The following is a 24,951-nucleotide window of genomic DNA, read 5'->3' as shown; positions in this document are numbered from 1 at the left end:
ACCCAAATGGTATATTTAGACAGACTCGGGTAACAAATCATTCATATCCAAACAGATTCACATAAATCTAGCTTGTTCTAGTATTCCTAGATTTCTTCAGGCACTGACATCAGTCTTCAAACATATTCAACAGATTTAATCAATATCCAAGGGGCCATTAAAAGGGGCTGTTTCAATCTGTAGTACTTAGTTAACTGATTATACTACCAAGATTGGGTTAAGTAATCATGTATCATTGTATTTTTCTCTAAAACTGCCAAGACAAGAGCTGGAACTTAACTAATTATTCGTAACATATTCCTTTGGTCCCAATCCCTTAAAATGTGCATTAGAACAATAATTTATGCTTAAAATTCATGTCTATACTGCTATTGTTAGACAAAACAGAAGGGGACCAGATTATCCTCCAAAACAGCATCTGCATACTAAAACTTAAACCAAATATTAACTAAACCAATAACCAACCCCAGTTCACACAAAACAGACACATTCGACAAGGATATTCATGTTTGCAAATGGACATATTTAATGACATAGAGATGAAAAACAGAACAGGGCAACAAAAATCCATACTTCGCATACATGTTGTAAACTGAAACGACATTAAATATCTAAATTCGTAAAAACTCAGCCTTGCTTGATTAGTTCTAGATTCCTAATAAACAAGACAAAACCCGAATGATACCCACGACATTCAGAATATAGAAACCAATAATGAGCAATCCAATGAAGCAAACAATTAAAGTTCAGATCCAAATTAATATTATTATGAAGCACAAGCTAATAATTCAGAGTCTACATAACTGATATACACGATATATACTCCAATATACAAATTCTTATAGCTCAAATTCATGCTGGAACTGTATACATCTAGTATATTTTAGGTATATCTCCCATACTCTCAAACAGAAAATCAACACTTACACAAATAAGACACGCTTGAACATTATGATTACCAGCAAACGTCTTTGGCTATACTAACATACCCGAGTGCCGCAATCATTGAGAATACGCTATATTAACTAATCTAAGTTCGACTAAACCAAATCACTGCCAACCCAGCTGTTAACTAACACATCATCATAAATTAAAACCCAACACGCAGAATACTAAAATTAAAGAAAAGGGAAAGGTTTACTGACCTTTTGTAGGTGCAATGAACGGGGCGTCGGCGCCTCGAATCTATTCTCGAATACAACGAACGATTTTGAAACTCGAATTACCACAACCCAACAATTCTTCTTCTCCAAAAAAATCAAAAGCAGACCCGAATGATTTTGTCGAATCTTATATCTTTGTAGGGAATTTGTAAATTCCCGATTGGTTGTTTTTTTTAGGGGATTTCGGGGTTTTCGATCTTGTTTGTCTAAAGTTGATTCGGCTTTTTGCTCCCAAAAAATCCCCCCTCAAACTACTTAACTTCTGTTCTCTTTATAGGGTTTCGCTTGTTAGATTAAAGAGAGGAGCGTGGGAGAGAGATGGCGTGGGGAGACAGAGGTGAGTGGAGAGGAAGAGGAAAGAGAGGAGTGATGTAGGGTGAGTGGAGGTACAAAGGAACGTGGGGGACAGGAGGAAGTGGAGGAGAGCGTGAGAGGAAGGTGATGAGGATGGAAGAGAGAGACGAGGGAGGCGGCTAGAAGAAGGAGAAAGAGAGAAGGGGAGGGGCGGCTAGGGTTAGGTCAAGAAGAGAAGGGGAGGGAGATGAAAGAGGAGGAGAGTTTTAGGGGTTTTAATTGTAGTGGGCCGCCGGGTCAAAAAATGGGTAATGGGCTGGACGGGTATTGTGATGTGGGCCGAAAATATGGGTTGAAAATGTGGGTTGGGTATTGAAATGTGGGTTGTTTATTTGGGTAGGGAAATAATATTAAATTTGTATTTTGGGCCATTAATTTGGCTGAAAATTGTTGATCCTTCCTCCGCTATTTGAATTATTTTTGGGCTTCTAGTTTAATAACTGGTATAATATATATTATGTAAATATAATAAATAATTAATATGTAGAAAAATAAATATTTTGCAAAGTGTTTTCTTGTAATTAATTTAACGATTCCAAACCCGAATATGAAACGATGACTAACCGTTTAAAATCTGTGATAAAGTAATACTTATAATGTTAAAAAAATAAAAGTAGCGAAAATAGTAGTAGTGAAAATAAAGTATTTAGCTCGTCAGTAAATTTAGAAACCCGGGTAAATTAAATAGGAGAGGGACAAAATTGGGTGTCAACAGTCAGAACCGGGGGAGCCTCTAGGATCTGGTCCACTCGGGAGTTATAATCCTCCACCTTCTTGTCGTTGGAGTCAATTCGTTTATCCAGTGCTTCCAGCATCTTTATCACCTCGGATGATTCGTCGGGAACCGGCCGCTCACAATCATCACTCATCTCAACTCCTCTACGGGCTGGCTCTGGTACTCGATTGGGTTCCGCCGTGCTGATTTCGGCATCCTTCTTTTCGAGCTTGGCAATAGCCGCCCTCTATTCCTGCAACATTTCAAATATCAAGCGTAAGTCAATTTCTTCTCCAATATCACCTGGTGTCTTTCGCACAGAAACCCTAGGTGAAATCACAAGGTTGTTGCTGTTGACAGGGTTTGCGGGTTGGTGGTTATCGCCCACGTTCTGGTCGACAGCATCATTTGTGTTGACAACATTGGGATCAACGGGGTGAACACCATTTCCATTTTGATCTTAGGGCAGATTGTTGGCCAGTAACACGTTGTTGTTCTCGCCGTGGTGACCTAGTTCACCGTTGTTGTTCAAATGAATCGACTGGCTGTTGCTTGCCATTGTGAAGCTGACATGAAATTACAAATCTCAATAGAACAAGTGAAAGTAGGGTTATAAACAAATCACCACTATTATCCTTTGCCCCACGGTAGGCCCCAAACTGTTTACCACTTAAAAAGGTAACAATTCAATTTGTATGTGGTTTAAAGGATATGCAGTTTGATTCATTAATTACGTAAAGAAATAGCGACAATGAATAAAGGTTAACGATACGCAAGTAAAGAAACAAACTCAAATGATTTGGAGAAACAACACAATGATTGGACCAGACTGGAGCTTTTAGAGCTTCGAACCCGAGCCAAAGTATAGAGAATTATATTGCCTTTGATGTTTATAGAGCTGAAGAACTAGGGTTTATCGTTTGTATGCAGTGAATGAGATGGTTCCTGATGAGGTTTTACCTCCCTATTTATAGTACACGTGTTTGTGTCATACGAGATAACTAAATCAATCATGGGGATAATGATTCCTAAAATCTCGGATACAGCAGTTGACGCGTCATGTAGCGTGATGTGCGGAGAAGAATCCGCAATGGGCTAGATTTCTCAGACTTATCAATTGAAGCATAAAAACTCTTTGGATCCTGCTGCGTCCGAATAACTAGGTTCGGGAGCGCAAACTGACTTGTCGCTGTGTTACCACTTCAGCCGACAGGCCGAAATCTTGGACCCCGGTTTACACCGTATACAATAAGTTTTAGAGCCTGTTTGTCATAAAATAATTTTTTAAAAATCTTTTTGAAGATAAAATCTTTTTGATCAATTCATTTGAGAAATGTTAAAATATTTTTGATCAATTCATTTGAGAAATGTACTCCCTTCGTCCCATAATAAGTGTTATTTTAGCAGAAAACACGCATATTAAGAAACCAAAAATGCAATGTTAAGTTTACTAAACTACCCCTATATAATAAAAATAAATTATTTTTCCCTTTTGATTAGAGCATGCATGAGAAATAATCTTTTTGACACTGAGAATCCAACAATAACAAGTTTCAATGTGCTTTTTATCTAGAATACAAAAATTTGTCAGTTTTTATCTAAGGGTAGAGTTGAAAAAAACTAGTAAATCTATGTCTTGGTTTCCTAAGGTGACACTTATTATGGGACAATTTTTTTTTGCTAAGGTGACACTTATTATAGGGCGGAGAGTAATTCTTTTTAGGGGGAGAATCCGCAATGCAATGCTCTGAATCTTGCGTACGTACTGTGTGTACACACAATACACTATTCGAGGGTTGATTGTTTAGCGACTCATAGGTCCACACAAATCTGATAGTCAATGACTCAATCTACATGTATGACACTGAATAAATTGATCTGGATGGACATCTATACCATCACATATGTTATTGTAATTGGACTAGGTGCGATGCTGGTCATCAACAATCAACTGATAATGCTTTTGTGTTATATATACACTGGCGGATTTAGGATTTTTACTCAGGGTGTTATAAAAAATAAAAAATAAATATAAAGAGTAATGTTGTCAATGAGAATCAAACCTAGGATGCTAGAGTCAATTTTGAACACCCTGAACCACTTGAGCTAACCTTTTACATATGTTTAGGGTGTTCGAAAGTTAATATATGTACATAAACACAGAAAATTTACCCTATATATACAATATAATTTTTTGCCGAGGGTGTTCGGGTGAACACCCTGGGCTCCTCTTGAATCCGCCCCTGTATATATATATACAAACACTTACATACATATTATAATATGTGAATTCTCACTAAACATGTATCATAACATGTGTATAACGGTGACACCGTACTAGCATAAACATTAAGAACAATTACTGAATTAAGCATGTACCAAATAATGCACATAAGTCATAATTTTGAACTGATACCAAAACCTTCATATAGTATCATGATTCCGATGTATACGCATGTTGCTTTGTATGCATAGTTACCCCCAAAATCATATTGTATCACTTACTAGTGTACTTACTCGTGCTTTGCGCTATCGCGAAAAGAATTAAAATAAAGATAAAGTCGTAATATTTTTTAAGCAAAATCACACTGTTTAATAATCAATTGAGTCTGCTATTACATAAAGAGGAGAATTAACACCTTATTTATCCCTAGACATTACTTGATCAATCATCAACAAGCAACTTAAAAGGGAGAAATATTATTTTAGCCATGGTCCTCATATAACTTATGCAATAAAATTCCAAAGAGAGTCCTCAGGATTACAATTTAACTTTAAAATCCACACCTCGTCCCTTGTACTCAAAGGGTGAAGCTGATAATGAAGTAATTGCAATATGAAACATTTGCACCAAATAAACAGGGGGGAAATTAAACAATCAATGTGAAAATGAAAAAAATATAAAAGATAAAGCTAATATGAAACGTCTGTAACATGCCCATATGGCTGCACCGGATAGGCGTAATATCCGGTAGAACCAGGGAGGTCTTTTAGGATATCAAGAACACTAACATTCAAATGTTGGTGGACAAGTGATCCATCAACCCTCTACTAAATCAATTATTTTTTCCCTTGCTTCTTCCCATAATGTTTGTTTCACTGCCGTCTTCCGGTAGCATGATAGTAAACCAATTCTACAAAACCATTCCAGAAAGTAAAAAATGAAGAAGTGAGCAGTTCTCAATTGCTCAAATACAATACAATAACTGAAAGTACAAGAGGGGGGGGGGGGGGGGTGAATTGTAAGCCTGTTAAAAATCTAGTCAACTACTATTTGGTGCCAGTCGACTGATAGCGAGACAGCCTGCAAAATTATTAGTCCTTTGATTTGCACAAGTATAAACCACAATAAATAGTAAGGGTACAGAGTATAATATGAGAGCAATAAAATAAATGATACCAGGAATTTTTATACTGGTTCGGAACCAATGTGGTATCCTAATCCAGTCCCCTTGGGTTACAAGGAGGTTATCTCTTTAAGCTTTTTGTAGTTTGAGTTGAGTACAACCTTTGTGGTTTTCCTCGTTCACCACCAACGTTTACAAGGTTGGTTTTCACTCGATCACCAACAGAGAACTAGGGTTGGTTTTGACACGCTCACCAACAACGTACAAAGTTGGTTTTTCACTCGTTCACCAACGACGACTCTTTGGTTTTCACTCGCTCACCCGAAACAAACAATGACACAACCTCTCAATACAAAGCCTCACCAACTATACTATATCTCTCCTCTTTTTTTTGTTTAAACAGCAAGTCACTCAGAATTACAATGCTTATGAAAAGTAGAGCAAAAAACTTGAGAAGGTTGAGACGAAAGTATAAGTGGATGCGTAAATTAAATTGTTGCACTTGACTTGTCTCTTATACTTGGTTTTGAATAGTCTAGCCGTTGAACTGGTCTTCTAATTTTGGAAAAGAATTTCCTTTGCTGCTGACTTTTCCTCCAACGTTCCTTTGACTGCAGACTTGATTCATGCTTCCGGATTCATTATTGGTAAGGAAAGAAATCCTCATTCCAAAAAGACTTTTCCTTTCGTAGTAAAATATTAATGCTCCATCAATATAGTAAGTGCTCTCAATTTCAATTCTTCTCCACGTGATGTCCAATCAAAACATATCCTTTATATTTACTTCTTTGATGGCCTCTTTGCTTGAAATTTCTATTCCATTTAAGTATTAATTCAATCAAAAGTCTTCCTTCCAAAAATATAACTCAATCATCACAGCTTCCTTTAATTTCAACCATAGTCAATATATGAAGATCTCTCATATCATGAAATGAATATTTACCATCCATGGCTGATGCAATAATATTCCTTTCCATTTCTAAATCTTGTGCCAATCTTCTGCATAATAATTTATTCCATAAGTGCTTTCCTTCCATGCATAGATCTTGGAAGTATAATTTATTTTCATAAAGAAACTTGTAGCAATTTACCAAATAATCTGAATAGTCTTTCCTTAATATTGTAGTAAAATCCATCCACCCTCTTTCCAAGCTTGCGGTAGATATATTCAAATTTGAATATCTTCTTCCCAAAATAACTAATATTCTTCCCATTAGTTTCTCTACACTCTTCTTCTGATTTTTACAAATATGAGCTTTTATTTAAGCAATTCAAGAGAATTTCAAGATCCTCTTCATTCAACGTGGATCTTGATTAGAATGTAATCACATTCGGCTTCTTGAATTTGGACTTTAATCACTATGAATATGGTGTCACGCCTCGAACCATGGCCTGGGAATAACACGGCACTCGGGCCTTGCTTGCATGTGTCCGAGCGAACCTCATGGCTTGCTTGTCAACATGGGCATCAAAATAACATAATCTATATGATGCAATTTAAATGAATCAAGAAAATGTAATTTATGGAATAAAGTCTTGAATTTTCTCATAGCATGAAATATCATGAAAACATAATAGTCTGCAAACATGAAAGCACAACTGACTCTGTGAACTAACATCTGTCTATGAAACCTCTAAAACATGGCTGAATACTAACTATCAGGACATGGACCTGGACTACCATAAACTGAATACTAATGCAGACTCCATGTTGAACCCCGAGAGGAGTGGGGCTCACCAATAAGCTGATAACTGATGTGATCCTACTGCGTAGGTGTATGCTCCTGAAAACCGGTATCTGCACCGTGAAGTGCAGGCCCCGGGCAAAGGGACGTTAGTACATGGTGAATAGTACTAGTATGTAAAACCTGCTAAAACGAAGAACATGGCACAACATAGATATAGGACATGAACTGAAACTGAATGTAACTTGAACATGAGCATGAAACGTGAGTAAAATCTTAAAATAGTAAATCAATAGAAATACTTGTATGTAAAACTACTTGTAACGTGGGGAATGCTATAGTATAACCGACAACATGGTCTGGTACTTGCGTCCTACCAGCAGAACACTCACAACCTTGCCAGGGATATGAGATTTAAGTAATAATAAGCATGTAAGGATCCAAACTGCATAATGAAGGTGTTGCTTCCTTGCTGACAACCCTTATCCTACGGTGGCTACGTAGTTTCAGGCTATCTGAGCCTTCTCGGTTAACTAAGCAATTCCCAAAACATGAACATAATATAGTTGGCTAAGAAGCCCATGATTTTCGTGAAATAACTTGTAAATAACTTGTAATCATGATTTCACGAAATAACTTGTAACATGGTTTCATGAAATATCTTGTAATATGGTTTCATGAGATAACTTGTCATAGTCTTGCAAACATGTTCTTGATTCATGAGTAATAAAAATAGTTCATAATTATATATATATAATTGACTTGAAAACATGCTTGTAACTTGCTACATAAAATCATAAAGTTTCATATAAACATAATGAGAATACATGAGGAAGAATTCATGATTCATGGATTAAGCTAGGGTTCCTAATAACCGTAATGGAAGATTAGGAATACAATAACGAATATAGATACAAAATTCATGTACATAAATACATAAATACGGGCTACCAATATGTTGGGTTTAATGCCCTAGGGTTTGAACTTCATGGATATCAAGAAACGGAGCATGGGGAAGAACGTAGAGATTCCCACATGTGGATGGAAGTTCTACATACCTTAATTGCTCCAAAACTTGAATTAAAGACTTGAGCTTTGAAGAAGATTTCCAAAATCTTGAATTCTTGTACCTTGAGATAGGTTTTCTTGAAAACCCTAGTCTTGGAATGATGATTTCTTGTTTAGATTACAAGGATAGGTATTAGAATTGATTTGGAATAATTAGAGTAGGCTTACCTTGGTGTTCTTGATGATGCAAGAGGGTAGGAAGTCGTTCTAGGGCTTGAAGGAATGAAAAATAATGATTTGAACGAATATATACTGTTCTGGAAAAATTCATTTTTCGGCCCAGTTAAATACTGGCCGTATTTTGAAATACGGGCCGTATTTTGAAATACGGTCCGTATTTTGACATATGGACTGCACTGCGTCTCTTTAGTAAAATGGCCATAACTCTTTGCACAGATGTCCGTTTGACCCCCGTAAGATACTGTTGGAAAGGTATTTCAATGCTCTACAACTTTAATCAAGAAAGTTTTCCCAAATTCCAAACACAATTTGAAATCCGGGTCGTAAAGTGAAATACGGTCCGTATTTAACCATATAACCTCAAAATGTCAAATTCCAGAATGTTAAGAAATTCTTGGTTTCAGTTTACGATTTGAAATACGGGCCGTATTGTGAAATATGGTCCGTATTTAACCATATGACATTCAACTAACAGTTTACGATTTGATTTACGGCCCGTAAACTGAAATACGGTCACTGTTCATGGGCGTAAACCACCATCTTACAGCTGAAGAGGAAATTTCCAATTCCCACATTCTTTATCTGGTTTTCTAAGTCTAGGATCATGGTCAAAGCTTATGTTAAAGGTACGGGGTGTTACATATGGACTCCTTGTAAACTTGAGACTTCTTGTATATCTTGATACTACATACATTTTGGATCTTCCTTGAGTACCAAATCAATCTTGATCTTTTCCTTTTGTAGAATATTTTCCTTCCATAGGATCGCAGTAAATATTCTTCCCATAATTCCTGCACCTTGATTTGAGTAAGTGTTTCTTCCATAATTCCATCTCGTAATATCTTCTTTTCCATATTTTCTTATATCTCCACCGGATCCGTCTTCATCAAACAAGCCTATACCAAAAATAAATTTACCACAAGTAAATGTTCTTTTATTAAAATTTATGTTAGTTTGTTATCATCAAAATTAATAGGTGAAACCTTGGACCTAACAATAACTTGGTATAAGGTCCTTTGAATGTGTCATTATCTTTCTTCTTTTACAAAAATCTGCCAAAAAATTAATCAATAAGTAAGGCCGTACGAAAATAACTTGACAGAACTTAGAGTTCTTGCAGAGGTCAAGATCACTCCAGCGAGTCTCATCCACAACTTGATCAAATTTTGACTTTAAAATAATTAAGATAAATAGAAATACAAATGAAAAGTAAAAATAAAGATATATTTTATGAAAAATGAAGTAGAAGGAATTAAGAACAATAATAAGTAGAAAAGATAACGATAACACATCAGATTTTCTACCGTTAACGTCTCCCAATTTTTTCTTATTTCCTTTTGTTTCTTCCCTTTTTCCTCCAAGCGTGTTAACTGCTTCTTCCCTTGCGTAATTGTGGAGAAACAACCCTCAAATCACAAGAGAAATACCTCCTTGTCTCCTCGGAATTAGATGTGAAAATCCAAAAGTATGTTTCTTTCTAGTTTCTTCAAATATTCTTCTTGCCATTTGGACACCTTTAATCACTCTCTTCGTTTTTTATATCTCTGCTCTTTGTATTTATTGCTTGTGTTTTTTATTTATTTGGTGAAACTTTTGAAGAGGAATACTTTTAAATGTACTTCAAAGGTGAATCTCCTGCTTCATCTTTTACATAGAAATTTATTAACTGTTCATCATACTTGGAATTATGTATCCATGATCTACGACCAAGAATTCATCACAAATATGCTTGTAACCTCATCATTTATTGATCCATAACTTTCATACATATATTTTAACAACTTATGTAACGGATATTGAGCGCATTTTTGTAAGCTTTGTAAAATTGTGTTTTTCAAAGATCAAAATCATGAGAAAGCTTAAAAGTGACTGCCTAAGTTTAACTATCAGAGGTATTATTTTCAAAAGCTTTATAAAATCACCTAACCACTAACCCTATGAGATTTCTATAATTTGTTGTGCTAATATGATTTGTTATATGAGCTAAATATGCATGTCTTGATGTTTCAACCTCCAAGATAATCAGGTCAAGATATGTCCTATTTGTGGAACATGTCTTTCCTTTCAAAAATAATAAGCTACATGTTCCCTGAATTGCACCATCAATACTGGCACCATGGCATCCATCCCATAGAACCAATCAATGCTTGTTCAACACTAAATAATTAGTCCGACATTGCCTTCCTCAAGAAACTCTTCTCATTAAAAGCCACTTATGGAAATTTCCCCGCGCTCATCACTACAGGATGATGCTCTATCTTCACTCGAGTTATGCTAATAATCTAAATCTTAAGGATATATTTTGTCAATCTATATCCAGAATTGATTGCAAAAGCAATTGTATTGCATTCTACAACACATGTATGTAAAAAATAAAATACCACGCACTTAAGGAAAATCATGGCATACCATCTTCTTTAGAAACAAAATACATTCACTTGGAGGCGTCGAAGGCGAAAGCTATATATTAAGCTTCGTGTTGGCACAATCTAGTTTCTCAAGGAAACTGAATTACAGTCCTACCCGATTCAGACAAATACAGTTTTTTTTTTTTGAAAACAATAGTAAGTCACCATCAAAATAAAGATGTAACATAAGTGAGTTCTTACTTACATCTTCTTGACTTCTTCCCCCCTCTCACAGATGTGTCCGTAGTGGCAAAGCTGGTGTGTATCCATCCCAATGATTCTGAGGATTTGCCTAGCATGAAATTGGAGAAATTCTAAAGGCAAAGGTTTTCAAGACACCCTGCATCTATAAAATTGGCGATAATTAGCTTGACATTCTCTAATACTCTTTATACAAGATACCATCCACCAGTCTATCTTTAAAGCTGGAGAAATTGAAAAGCCAGAGGTCTAGCGTTTAATGCAAACGGATTTAATTAGCAATAGCATTAAGGTCATCTTATGTGCTATTATGTGGGCTGAAGCGGTTATTTGGAAGGTTTGTCTTTAAATTCTGACTTAATTACTACTACGTGGGGCTTAGTTAATTACTACCACGTGGGGTTTTAGTTCAATATTTATTTTGTGAGGATTTTAAAGACATTTAGTTAACATATTATGTATAAATTGAAGTTATCTCCAACGCAAATTGAAGTTCGGGAAGTCTAGTTTCCAACGCAACAAACCGTGTGTCGATCCGACACCGGAATAGAGAAATATGAGCATTTTAAGACAGGCTGCCAGAGCAGGGATTAGCTTTGCGCGAACGCGCCTGTGGGTGGCGCGAACGCGCAGAGGAGATAGGGCACAACTTAACGCGAACGCGTTGAGTAAATTTTAGGTCGGTTGAGGCAGAATCTGGAACGTTATAAAATGGGGCTTACCCCTCATTTTTCATTCAAAACACCCCAAAACTCTCTCAAATATTCTGGAAAATTCTCTTAACTTCCATACACCAAATTTTAGCCCAAATCAAGTTTAATCTCGGGATTCGGGTTCGGACAACGTATAGCCGCGATTATAGTTCGTTTTGCGTTGAAGGTGGCTTGGATCCAAAGTAGATATTGAAGATCTTCCTATTCTAGTGAAGGTAAGGTGTGAATTTCTCTTTGTTAATGTTAATTTAGGAATATTCATGAGAATAAGAGTTATAATTGTTGTATTGGTATCGTTGGCTTATGGATTGAAGTCTAAAGAAAGTTTTGGATGAAATTATACATATTTATCTTGTAGAATATTGAGGATGTTGCTGTTGATGTTGTTGGTATTGTTTGGGAGTTGTTTTGGTATTTGGAGGAAGTGGATAATATAGGGGAGATGCTGCCCAAATTTTCGTAACCCAAATTAGTCTTCAATAATTAGTGCATATAAGTTGATGGAAATATGATGAAAGTATGATTAAAGATGTATTTCTCGATATATAGGTTCGGGTGAAGGGCAACCATCGGAGTAAGGGATTCTTTAAGTGGTGGCTTGACGGATAAGGTATGTAAGTTGTTTGTTCTCTCTTTTCTTTGGCACGAATCCAACTAGAACATGAACCTGAACGTTCCATAACAAACTCACTCCATTCCTATGCTATGTATCTCAAATCTTAATGCCTTAATTATTTGGCTGTCTCTTACCATATTATCATGTTTATCATCGTTAAGTTATTTCCTTGGATTCGATATGAACTCCATAATTCATTCGGAGGTTACGACCTTATGTCACTCCGAAAGGTAGTTGTTACTTCATTTGGCTTATTATGCATTGTATATATATATATATATGCACTATTTTACTACACCAAGCGGCGCTATAGTCGGCCGGGTACGACACCTATTGTGCAACCACTGATCAGTTGGTACTTACACATCGAGTCCCGAAAGGGCCGGGTACTTACACACGAGTCCCGAAAGGACCAGGTACTTACACATTGAGTATACACCTAGTCCTGAAAAGGTCGGGTACGTTATGATGATGATGCTATTTTTTTTTTTATATATATATATATATATATATATATATATATATATGTATATATGTATATGCTTGCATATGATTTTAAACTCATGCATTGTATATTGTGCGCTCTCAGATGGCAGGTTACTTCTAATCTCCTTATATCTCCGTCTTACTTATGTTATTGATTCCAGCCTTACATACTCAGTACTTTCATCTATACTAACGTCCCATTGCACGGGACGTTGCACATTTTGTGCTGTAGGCTCTGATAGGGTTATTGAGGAGCGACCGCAGTAGGGTTTTCCAGCTTCAGCGATGTTAGCAAGCGCCACTTCTCCAGACTTGCTGTCTTTTGGCATTTTTCTGCTAGTGTAATATATGTTCACATGTACACTCTTAGAGGCTCATAGACATAGTGGGGTATGTAAGCATAGTATATGGTCATGTTGGCCTTATTTTGGTCTGTGATACTTTATTGTTAGCCTTGCCGGCTTACGATACTTGTGATGTTGTGGCGACCTTGTCGGTTCGTGTATGTACACATGTGTTGGGGTATAAGATATTTCTATGTTGGGCCTTTTCTGCATGCAGGTGTTCTTTGAGTTATGATATATGATGCTCAAAGTAACTGTTAAGTCAGGTGGTTTCCGGCCTATGGGGTGGAGCCCGTTCTACTCCTCGTCGGGGTGTGACACCGAGAGAGTAGCTCACTGTTGATCAACAATAGATTTATCATGTCCAATCATACTCGAAAGCCTCTAATCTATGCAAAATACGAATTTTCGAGATTAATTATATGCATTGAACACATACCCTAAAATTAAACATCGATAAAAGTCAAAGTCAATATAAAAGAGTCAACTTTCCGTTAGCGGAATCAAATTTTCGAACCCTATACATTTTCGTCCTAATCATGATTACTTTTTAGTCCTAGAGGTCCTCAAATTCATATTCTATCCCTCTCAAATTATTTGTGTTTTTTTTTATACACGTTCCTTAAGAAATTAGGAGGGGTTTTATGACTAACTTATCTTTATGTATGTCTAAGTTACAATTTCAAATCCATTAAGTGTTTACTATATATATATATATATATATGTGTGTGTGTGTGTGTTATTAATAACAAAAATTTACTAAAGGTAAAATGAGAAAAATAATTAATTGTACCTTGAACTTCTAAAACGATAAATAATTTGAGACAACTTTAATATCTATGACACATAATTTGAGATGGAGGGAGTAACGTTCTAAGCTGGGTTTAGAGCTCAAGTCCATGAGTACTTCAATCTCATGCTTTATTTGAAAAGTTCGTGTAAAATAAGGTAATCAACTCAAATAGGTATTTAGTCCAAATTGTAAAAGCATTGCTTGAGTGTCCAAGTCCAAAATTGAAAAACATAGGTCTGAATTCGCTAGTATTCCATACATAGGGTCTCGTGATCCTTTTATTCACTTCGGTTCTAATTTATGTGAGACTTTTCGCTTTTCAATATTCAAATTATGTAAACTTCGACCAACAATGTAACCTTTTTAATCATATTGACATGAGACAATTTGCACTTTATAGTACTTTTATATAGTTTATGAATATCTAAATTTTAGTTTTAAAATATTGATTTGATATAATTTAATTTAGCTTAAAAAAATAGTCAAATGGACTCTAGGAAATGAAAAGTGCTACATAAATTAGGACGGAGTGAGTATGTCTTTTAAATATTTTGAATTCTAAATTATTGTGACTTATAATACTTTTTACTTAGTTTTAAATTATATACATTTATTTCAAAAAACTTAGAAATTGTATATTCGAATTCGCAGTCTAATTTTAAAAAAGATAAAAGTTGACTCTCAAAATGTGAATGATGCTATATAAATTGAGACAAGGATTATTTAACAATGTCGATAGTTAAGTGCATGTGTTGGAAATTAAATCAATAACAATACTGAAAGATCAAATTACTTACTCCCTCCGTCTTATAATAAGTGTCACCTTAGTAAAAAAAAAAATTGTCCCATAATAAGTGTCACTTTAGGAAACCAAGACATAAATTGACTAGTTTTTTTCAACTCTGTATTCAAGACAAAAAGCACATTGAAACTCGGTATTGTTGAATTCTCAATGTCAAGAAGATTGATTTTGATGCATGCTCTAATATAAAGGGAAAAATAATTTATTTTTATTATATAGGGGTAGTTTAGTAAACTTTACATTGCATTAGGTTTTTTAATATGCGTGTTTTTTATTAAGATGACACTTATTATGGGACAGAGGGAGTAATAGAAACTATCTAAAAAATAGCTCGAAACATTATATTCAAACTCCTATTCCGTTGTACATAATTCCTCCTTTTTTTTTTTTTTTTTTTGTCTTACTACTACGTACTAGTAGCCAGTACTAATAAAAAGAAAGGACTCTGTATAACTTTTCATTTTAGTTTGAAAAGCTAGCAATTTTTTGTAGTAATAAAATGAAATGAAAACCTGCCAAATAAATAGACAACAAAGTAATACTTACATGAAATAGGGAGTATTAATTACACTACAAACAAACAAAAAATAAAAAAATGAAAACCTGCCAAATAAGACAAAGAAAGTGTATTTGGCAATTGGGGTAGTTTTTTCCCCAAGTTTCAGGCGAAAAGGTTCATTTTGGGTAATTAAGCGTACGTTAGTTTTTTTTGTACTACAATACACAGTGGGTATATTATAGCGTTTTTTGTGAAGGCTAGCTAACTTCTCTTCTTTAGCTCTTTTTTTCTCTGTGGACTTGCACTGCTACTCCTCCACTATTGAAAAATGAAGCTACCATTTGGAAATTCTTAGCTCTTTTTTCTTCTTCTTTTAACTCTTTGGACTTGCATTACTCCTTGCATTTGAAATGAAGCTACCATTTGGATGGATTACGTCTCAATGTACGCTGCTAACACTCCACCATTTTTTTTTTTAGCTTTGAAGTTTGACTGCCATGATAAACATGTTATTTGAGTTCACTAATATCAGTTTTTTCTTTGTGTATATATATATAAGATGTTTGGTTGCTACATGAAAATAAGCTTTGTATTGTTTCACTTTTTTTTTTTTTTTTTGTGTAGTTTTGAAGTTGGAGTTGTGTCTGGTTATATTTTTTTTGCAAAGAGTTGTTTAAATGTACTGAAAGTGAAAATAAAATTTTAGTTGTTTTTCCAAATTTCAAATAAAGTGAAAAAAATATTTCTTAAAAAGTTGAATAATTCTCATAGCCAAATGTGTCCTTAGTTTATATATACACACTACATTTGGATTTCGAGTGTAATGATAAAATGTATTTTTTGGATTCAGTTTCTTAGTTTATACTCTCTGGATTTGGTTTAAGAATGTCATGATAAAATATAGTTTTTGGGTTCAGTTTATTATACACTCTGTATTTGGTTTTCAAATGCCATGATAAAATGTGCTTTTGGGTTCACTTTTTCTTAGTTTATTTACACTTTGATATTGGTTTTTGCATTCACGATTTCTATTTAGAAATTTCATTAAGTTTGGGTTTGTGCTTTTCCAAAATAGTAGTAATGTTTGGACCCGGTGATTAATTAGCTGAGCTTGTTTTTTCCTTTACATCGCTAGCTCAAGATCAGACTCCACTACTGACACCGCTATTAAATCCTCCATCTCAAGATTTGGAAGGTAACAATTCATACTTCTGTATCTTTTGGTACTGTAATTTATTATATTTGATTTGGAGTGTTATTTTCTAATTGGTTTCTTTTAATTTGTAGTTGGTGATTCAACTTCAGCTTCTCTACAAGCTTTAGAGGCTAATGTTAGGTCTATAGAAGCTTTAGAAGAGAAAATAGATATGCTTGATTCGGAGATGACGTCTCTAGAGAAAGAATCAAATGGAATTATAGATACATTAGAAAATCGGATTGTATTTCTTCTGTCATATACGACAGGAGGGATATTCTTTCAACATTTGAGATTTTCTTGTGTAGCTATTGGGTACATCACTTCCGTGATAGTATTTTGTTTGATATTAGGATTGGGTTTTGTTATTTGGGACGCAAGGATGAAATTAAGAAGGATGATCCCTGCTATCAAGAAACTGGATGAAAGAAGAGTGAAATTTGTCAATCTAGCACAACCGATTTGTGTTTCGAAGAGCGAAAGGATAAGCCGCCATCAGAATGGACCGGTTCATGACACCGCTCCATTACATCCTACAGAGAAGGCTGATTTAGTGAGAGACCGGTCTATGCTGATAGTAAACTCTGAGGAGTATTTAGGTAGATTTGAGTCCTACAATTGCGAATTTATTCTGGCTGCGATCATATGTGTGTTAATTAATGGGGCTGCTATATGTTTCATCGCCTACTTCACATATTGCCGTAAGTCTTTTTCATGTGCTTTAATTCTGAAATTTGGTAATTTAAAATGTTTCAATTGTATTACATACATGCCAATTGATCTTTTTAACCATTTGCCTACAGAATCTGACGTGTTAGGAGGTAAAACCCCTATGATGCCACCCCAGCCTATGCAGCCTACTCATACATGTAGCCTATGTGGCCTATCTGAAGAATCCGTAAGTCACCCGAGTCGAACTATTGAATCAACCAAATAAGAAATTAGAGAGTCACAGATAAAAACTTGACAACTTTTACATTGAATTCATTTACTTTTTTTAACTTCATCGATACTGTTTTATTTTCCTGAAGTGTGGGGCAAATACAATCATTTTCCTTTATCTGGGATTGCATAATTAATAATAGTAACTGTAAAGTTTCAGTAAATGTATTGCTGGATTTTGTGGACCTTAATTTGATGGATTTTATGCGATGGTTGTTGCAGGCATACATCTTTAAGTATGACAGTCGCCACGGTCAGTGGAAGCACAATGAGCTCAAGGTTAAGGATGATGAAAAGCTTGTTACCAGATATGGCATTAGGTAAATATATGCCTCTAGCTTCTCATTAACGTATGAAAACTGCATAAAAATTCTCTTGGGTCAATATGGATTTCTGATTGAACTTACTGTATTGGATATCTGAAGAAACCCAGAGGACATTCCAAGGGCTGAGGCTGGAGCAGAGTACATCGTGGAGTCAACTAGAGTCTTCAATGATAAAGACAAGGCTGCTGCAGCTCACTTGAAGGTACTGTGATCCTAACGAACGAGATCTCTTTTTATGTTCCAACCCATTGGTAATTTTTGGACCTTAAGTTGAGAAGTTTTGCAATTTATGGAACTAGTTTCTTTACCATAGTATGAACTAAACTCCGTGCCCTGGTAAAGTCAGGACGACGGTCACCTTTATTGCTGAATTCTTGCAATGTTTTTCTGCCTCACTATATTGGATATCTCATAGACTTCTCATTTCCTACATGCTTAGCTTAAGCAGCTTGGGTAGATTGCCATGGACACCTGTTATTGTAAATATTTTCTGCTAATTGAGCAGGTGGAAGAAGCAGATGACATACAAAAAGTCTCTGCTACTTTTGGTGGTGCATCAGAGGTTAAAAATCAGGTACCTTCTCAGACAGATGCAGCACCGGGAGACAGGGTTCCAGAAGACTGTCCTGCGAGTATCAGCTCATCTGAACTTCCTCCTCATTTGGTCCTTGATATGCCAGTTTTGTCCCCAACCATGGTATGGAAAGTTCATACTGGACTTTTGAATTTCCATGATATACTTGTTTCTTTTTCAATGCTGATGAAATCTTTGTTTGAACTTTACCTATAGAACATCGCTAAATGGATGACAAAGGAAGGTCACAAGGTACGTGCTGCATGATATGAGGCTAGTGAATTTTCACTAAAATACCCCAGACACTTGGCAGGATGACTAAATAGCATGTGCAACTATTATCTTATTTTCCTTGACAAAAAAAAAGTATTATCTTATTTTTCTTTTGACACAGGTAGCGGTTGATGATGTTCTCTGCGAGAAAGAAGCTGACAAAGCAACCCTTGGGGCTGAAAGTCTAGTAGAAGGGTAAACTTTCCTATCACATTTTAGATAAGACGTTGAATTGCATGAAAATAAGATACCGTTAGAGATTGTTTTCGTTATGGGTTTCTCGTTACAATTTCGTGTGTTCATTTTCTATGCCCCCAAAAAGTTATTTTAATTTGGTCTGATGACAGATTCTTGGCCAAAATACTGGCACGTGAAGGTTCAAAAGATGTGGCTGATGGGCAGCCTACTGCAATCCCAGTAAGTTTGCTAATGCTCCTCTCTCTTTTCACCTACTGACAGAACTTTAGAACTTGCTGTTGTCTTAACAATTGGAAGATGCAAATCAATATATACAGATTTAGGTAGGGACTAGTCTTAGTCCTTCGTTTTTTTTTTCTTTTTTCAAACCTGATCTGTTATAGTTATTCTGCTAGGGATTATAACTCTGAGCAGTATGTGGAATTAATACTTCTTTATTGTAAGGTTGAGGATGCTTATGAAGATTTACCCAGTAGTCAAATTTGCAAGGTACTACGAACTATGATCAGCACTTATTTAATCCTTCTACGTTATTGTACTTATTAAATGATAGAGCTTTAATTGTGTTGCATGGGTATCTTTTGTTATATTCCATCAATGGAAGTTTTCCTTTTCATCTTCTTAATGCTAGCGATGAAAGTTTTACTTCATCCAAACAAATTATCTAACTAAAACACATCACACTTCCAACATTCTAACTCTAACATAATGCACTAACATTTACGATATAAAAGATCTGTCCAACTTAAGCTGGGAAAACCAACTTGGGTTTTTTGTTTTTATTTTGAAAACATGGGGAAATGAACAGTCACCAGAACAGCTGCTGGAAAAACATGCCAGAAGATTGTGAGAAGCTTATGCTCAATTTGGATCTTGTGACTTCCTGACTGGCGTTTCTACGAAGCATTGAATTTTAAGAATCTAATACTTTTGATTCTTTCTGTTTTCTTTCCTCCTTTTTCTTGACTGTTAACCTTTGAACTTCTAGCTTCGCGTACTTTCTTGGTTAAAAGGTCTTTGATCGATCTTCTATTAAAGCCTAGTCGATTAACAGAACAAGTTATTTTATTCAACAAAAGACTAACCCCCTTTATGAACTGTTCTTTTAAGATTAGTATTCACCTTGTTTGTTGAAAACAATTGTATTTGAAATTTTGGATTGGTGATTTAGAAAACAGAAAATTCGTTTTCAACCAATTACTTTGCAAATAGTCACATTATTAGCTTTATCTATCTTATTTGAATAATATAACAATTCCTAAATATCATGCTTTAGACTTAATAATAAGTTTGTAGGTTTGTAAAGAAAAGAAAGTAAGTAGTATTTTACACTTCGAAATAAATTTTGGACATACGACTGTGGATGGGAAAAAGGTGAAAATTAAAAGAGAAAAAGAACTTATTAAAGAAATTGAGAGCCAAAAGGATAATACTTGTAAGTTGTTTGTTGATATGGAAGTAAGTTTGGTTTTGTTTTATTTTTCTGGGAAAAAGTTTTATTTTGTTTAGAGAAAGCAATTGTGTTTCTTTTTACCAAATAAACATGTGATACAGCTTCTTTTTTTTTTTAAAAAAACTTTGTAGCGGCCTAAAAATATTAAGGTTGCAGTACTAACCAAGTTAGAATTTCGGTGGTCTTAAATATCATTCTTTGATGAGTTTGCCTTTGTTGAATGAGCATTGACAAAGACTACCAAGTTGATCTGTGAAATTTGAACTTAGAAGGTTCAGTTTGCGAATCATCCAAGGAAAAGTTGAGATATAACGAATTAATCACCTTTAAAAAATTCAACATCATACAGCCTAAAAATAAAATTAAAAATGCTAATAAATCAGCTGTTCGAATAAGGACCCCAAGTAGGATATCAGATTCTCAAATAAAGGACTCCAAGTAGGACATTAGCTTGTTTTGTTTTTGTTTTTTTCTTTTCTGCTGAAGTGCTAGTTATGCAGTATATTCATTGTGGTTTTTGCTTTATTCTTAGCTCCACTTTCTACTTGGCTTATGCTCTATATTGTTCTTATTTTTTCACTAAATTTAGGTTCTATCAATTTATTCTTCACTCTCAGTTCCTATGTGTTTTTATGCATACAGGAGACCTGCACTGATGACATCTTATACTTGATTTGCCTCTATCAATTCCTGGGAAAAGTTTTATTTTGTCTGGAGAGAGCAATTGTGTTTCGTTAGTCAAATAAGCATGTGATACACATTTTTAAAAAGACCAGTTTCCAAATTTTTTAGTACAAAGCTTTTGAATAGCCTCATAAGATTTTCAAAACATGTTTTTTGAGAACCAAACACAGAAATTAAAGAATGAAGTACAATTTCTAAAATGCTGCATATGCCAATTGGCCAACTAAAGACTTGCCTTGCCTTGGTTGGATTGTATTCCGTCCTTTCTTCTTGAGAAGCCTAATGACAGTTCCCACACACAATAAGAGTATGTGAAAGAGGAAATCAACACAATCCTTTTCATCCTCATCAAATAGAACTCATTGATCCTTGGTGTCCATCAATAGCTTCAACTTCAATTCGGTTATAGACAATATAATACACTAATGAAGAGTCTCTTCGTTGATCGCTAACACATGTAGAATGCAAGGAGTTTGCAATGAATTTTATATTAAAAGGATTGAAGTTTCTTTCAGAATTGTGAAAGGCGGATAAAGGAATTGAAATCAAAGTCAATATAATGGATTTGGTAATACTGTAGGATGAGTTCTAGGACTTGCGTTACCGTCTTTTTGTAATAGTATGTGTTTCTTTTGGTTTGCTTTAGTCTCTGACCTGGTATTATTGTGTTGCTATTGTTCTATACTTGTGGTTACATGGGCTGATTTGTCTCTTTGCTGTCTATTTCCATCTCAACTATGTATTGCAACTTTGCAGAAACTCGTGTGTGCTTTACCATATGCTATTGGTTGAGTTAGATATTGCACTTGTAAGAATGGCATAGATTTTCATTTTTCCAGGAGGATTGTTCAAAGATGCTTTCCCTTTCTGCACTTTTAACATGATATGGCAACTTCAGGATTATCATTTTGTTGCATCAGAAGTTTCTGAAAGTTACCTAAAGTAAAGTTACATTGATTGCTTGTGCAAAATGAGCCAAGTTTTGGGAACACAGAGACATCTTTCTTTTTATTTACTTGTGGAATATAGGAGACATCCTCTATTTAAGATTTAAGAGATTTAGCCATTGAAATTCTTTCGCTGCCATGATCTGTAGTCATGACTCAGGCCGATAAAACTCTTGCAAGTCATAAAACTTCAAGATTTATCTGTAATCATGACTCAGGCCGATAACACTCTTGCAAGTCATAAAACTTCAGGATTTATTAAGGTTGCTAAATCCTTAATAAATGGATTTTGTGGACCTTAAGTTGATGGATTGTATGTGATGACTGTTGCAGGCAGACATGTTTGAGGATGAGGAGAAAATTCTCTATGGTGAGAAGCCTGTTATTGGATGTGGCATTAGGTAAATATATGGCTCTACCTTCTCATTAACATTTGAAATTTGTATAAGAACTCTATTGGGTCAATATGAATTTCTGATTGAACTTACTGTATTGGATATCTGAAGAAACCCAGTGGAGATTCCATGGGCTGAGGCTGGAGCAGAGTACGTCGTGGATTCAACTGGAGCCTTCCCTGATAAAGACAAGGCTGCTACAGCTCACTTGAAGGTTAGTGATCCTAAAGAACGAGATCGATCTGTTCTTATTTTTCTTTCCCTGCCCCAAGTAATAAAGGAACTGTTTGTCATCTTTGAGATCTGTAGAGACCTAATTTCATTTGAGGTAAATCATTTGCTACTTTCCATCTTGGTAAAAAGGACAAGAGGAGGAAAAACCGGTTATCCAAATAGTACTTTCCAACTTTTATACTGTATTGCAATTATCGATCAGTCCTTGAATTATGGGGTGTTATTTGGGTATTTAACCATTCGAAACTTATCCTTATGTTCCAGCCCCTTGGCTGTGGTACCAATATTAATAACATATTCTCTGCTCCAGAATGTACGAACCATTTTCCTTCGTCACATTACAAGAGACAATCTCTTGACATTCTAACGTTAATGCCATATGACAAATCATTTTGATACTTCCCATATCCTTGTGTGACTAATATATGCACTGCTGAATCCTGTATTAGTGCATATAGAATAGGTAGAATCCTTTTAGTATTACACATAACCTTGTACTCTACCTAGAATCCTAGTTGACTTGATACATTGTACTTTGTATATGATTATATATAACACACAAAGCTCTCACGTTGAGAGTTATCTCGGGAGATTACTATTCTACACATGGTATCAGATAGCCAAACCTAGTCCATCTTCTCTTCTGCTGCTTTTTGATCTTTCACCAAAATAAATTCTTCATAGTTATTTTTTTTTTCACACGCAAAGATGGTGGCAACCTCTGGAATAATTTCAGAACCCATTATCCCATCTTCTCAAACAGATTCCACAAATTCCTCTACCGTATCTACACCTTCGACAGGTATTTCTGCCAGTCTTCCCTCTTCATCTTATTCATCTGTATCTGTACCTTCAACAGGTATTTCTGCTAGTCTTCCCCCTCTATCTTATTCATTCTCCTCACTGCAACCCTCTCTTCCTTCTCCCACCAATTTACCAGGCCCATTTGTTAGCAGTGTTGGTTTGCCTTTTCAATATCCATTTACTGGAACTGCGGATCCGGCATCTCTCTCTTCATTTAATTCTGTCGCTGCTCTTGCTGCACCAAACGTCACAAACCTGGTAACTATCAAGCTTGCATCGGTCAAAGACTACCTCACATGGCGTACTCAATTTCTAATTATTTATTACACACAAAGCTCTCAAGTTGAGAGTCATCTTGGGAGAATACTATTCTACACGTCCTGCACTTCAAAAGTCTTACTGCTTAATTTGAGAAGTTTTGGGATTTATAGGATACTTGAAGTAAAGAATGATCTCTTATGTTTCACTCAATTTCCTGTTTCTTGTTGCATTAATGAGATTATCATTGAACTTACATTGATGGCATAGTGCTTCCTGTCTTTCAGGCTGACAAGTATGAGAAAAGGAGATCAGTTCTCTCAAGGAAAAGCTTATACAAGTTTGAGAAAGGAGATTAGTCATTTACTGATAAACTAGAACATTTTTTTATTTTGTCAATAGATTTTGTAGCACTGTAGGACGCGTTCCAGGACTTGTATTACTGTCTGTTTGTAATAGTGCTTGTTTCCTTTTGGTTTACTTTACTCTTGGACCTAGTCAAAGGTGGAGCTAGAAGATTTAGGTAGGGGTTTGGCCAAATCTAGTAGCTTTAGTTAAAATTCTATACTTGTATTAAGAAATTTACTAAATATGAACAAAAACTGAATTAAGAACCATTATTAATATCTGATGTCATTATTCTAGAATTTTAGAACTCAAAAAGTTCAAATCCTGACTTCACCTCTGGCCTTAGTATAGTTGTGTTGCTATGTGTTGTACTTGTGGTTATGCTTTCTGTTTTGTCTTTGCCGTCCATTGTCATCTCAACTATGTATTGCAAGTTTGTAGAAACTAGTTCATGCTTTACAATATGCCTGTTGGTTGAGAGTTAGATACTGCACAATTGTAAGAATGGCTTAGATTTTATCTCCAGGAGGATTGTTTAAAGATGCTTTCCTTTCTGCATTTTTAACTACTTCAGGATTTTTGCTGCATCCTCTTTTCAAGATTGAAGATCTTTTGCAGTTGCCTATTGGTTACATTGCTACATCTTTTATGCATTTATCAACTATTTTTGTCAACAATTCAATGAGAGTACTATATTACTTGAAGCTAATAAAAGAAAGAAGCTCCATGAGGAGTGCTTAATTCTCCATGAATACGTAAAATGTGATTTCTTTTTTATTACTGTGCTAATTTATGAGCTAACAGATTATTTAACCTTATTATCAACTTGGTAAAAAGCTTATGTTGATAGAGAGTGGATTTTTACTACCAAAACACGAGTTAAAGGACAATTCTATCAAGTATTTGGGTGAAATGAAAAACACAAAGAACATACTATGTCGTGCAA

The 24,951-nt window shown here is 35.2% G+C and overlaps 1 protein-coding gene across 1 annotated transcript; it reads left to right on the top strand.

The window, feature by feature from the left end:
* Positions 1 to 1,481: 1,481 nt before the first annotated feature.
* On the top strand, positions 1,482 to 24,336 carry LOC132612711 (uncharacterized). Its single transcript, XM_060326816.1, has 14 exons — positions 1,482 to 1,500; positions 16,510 to 16,569; positions 16,662 to 17,270; positions 17,373 to 17,467; positions 17,734 to 17,831; positions 17,937 to 18,039; positions 18,343 to 18,534; positions 18,628 to 18,663; positions 18,806 to 18,879; positions 19,032 to 19,101; positions 19,327 to 19,371; positions 22,300 to 22,367; positions 22,473 to 22,575; positions 23,945 to 24,336. Exons 1-14 carry the CDS (start codon positions 1,482 to 1,484, stop codon positions 24,014 to 24,016), a joined length of 1,644 nt encoding a protein of 547 aa, XP_060182799.1. The 3' UTR covers positions 24,017 to 24,336.
* The last annotated feature ends 615 nt before the right edge of the window (positions 24,337 to 24,951 follow it).

The sequence above is a fragment of the Lycium barbarum genome, chromosome 10 (assembly GCF_019175385.1).
Source record: "Lycium barbarum isolate Lr01 chromosome 10, ASM1917538v2, whole genome shotgun sequence".
NCBI lineage: Eukaryota > Viridiplantae > Streptophyta > Magnoliopsida > Solanales > Solanaceae > Lycium > Lycium barbarum.
Note: the sequence above shows the minus strand (reverse complement) of the source record. Positions and strands in the feature narration are given on the sequence as shown.

Excerpts from the sequence above, each read along its gene's own strand:
- LOC132612711 (XM_060326816.1), top strand. Across the intron at positions 18,535-18,627 it reads CAGTTTTGTCCCCAACCATG|AACATCGCTAAATGGATGAC; the intron begins GTATGGAAAGTT and ends CTTTACCTATAG. Across the intron at positions 19,372-22,299 it reads CCAGTAGTCAAATTTGCAAG|GCAGACATGTTTGAGGATGA; the intron begins GTACTACGAACT and ends TGACTGTTGCAG.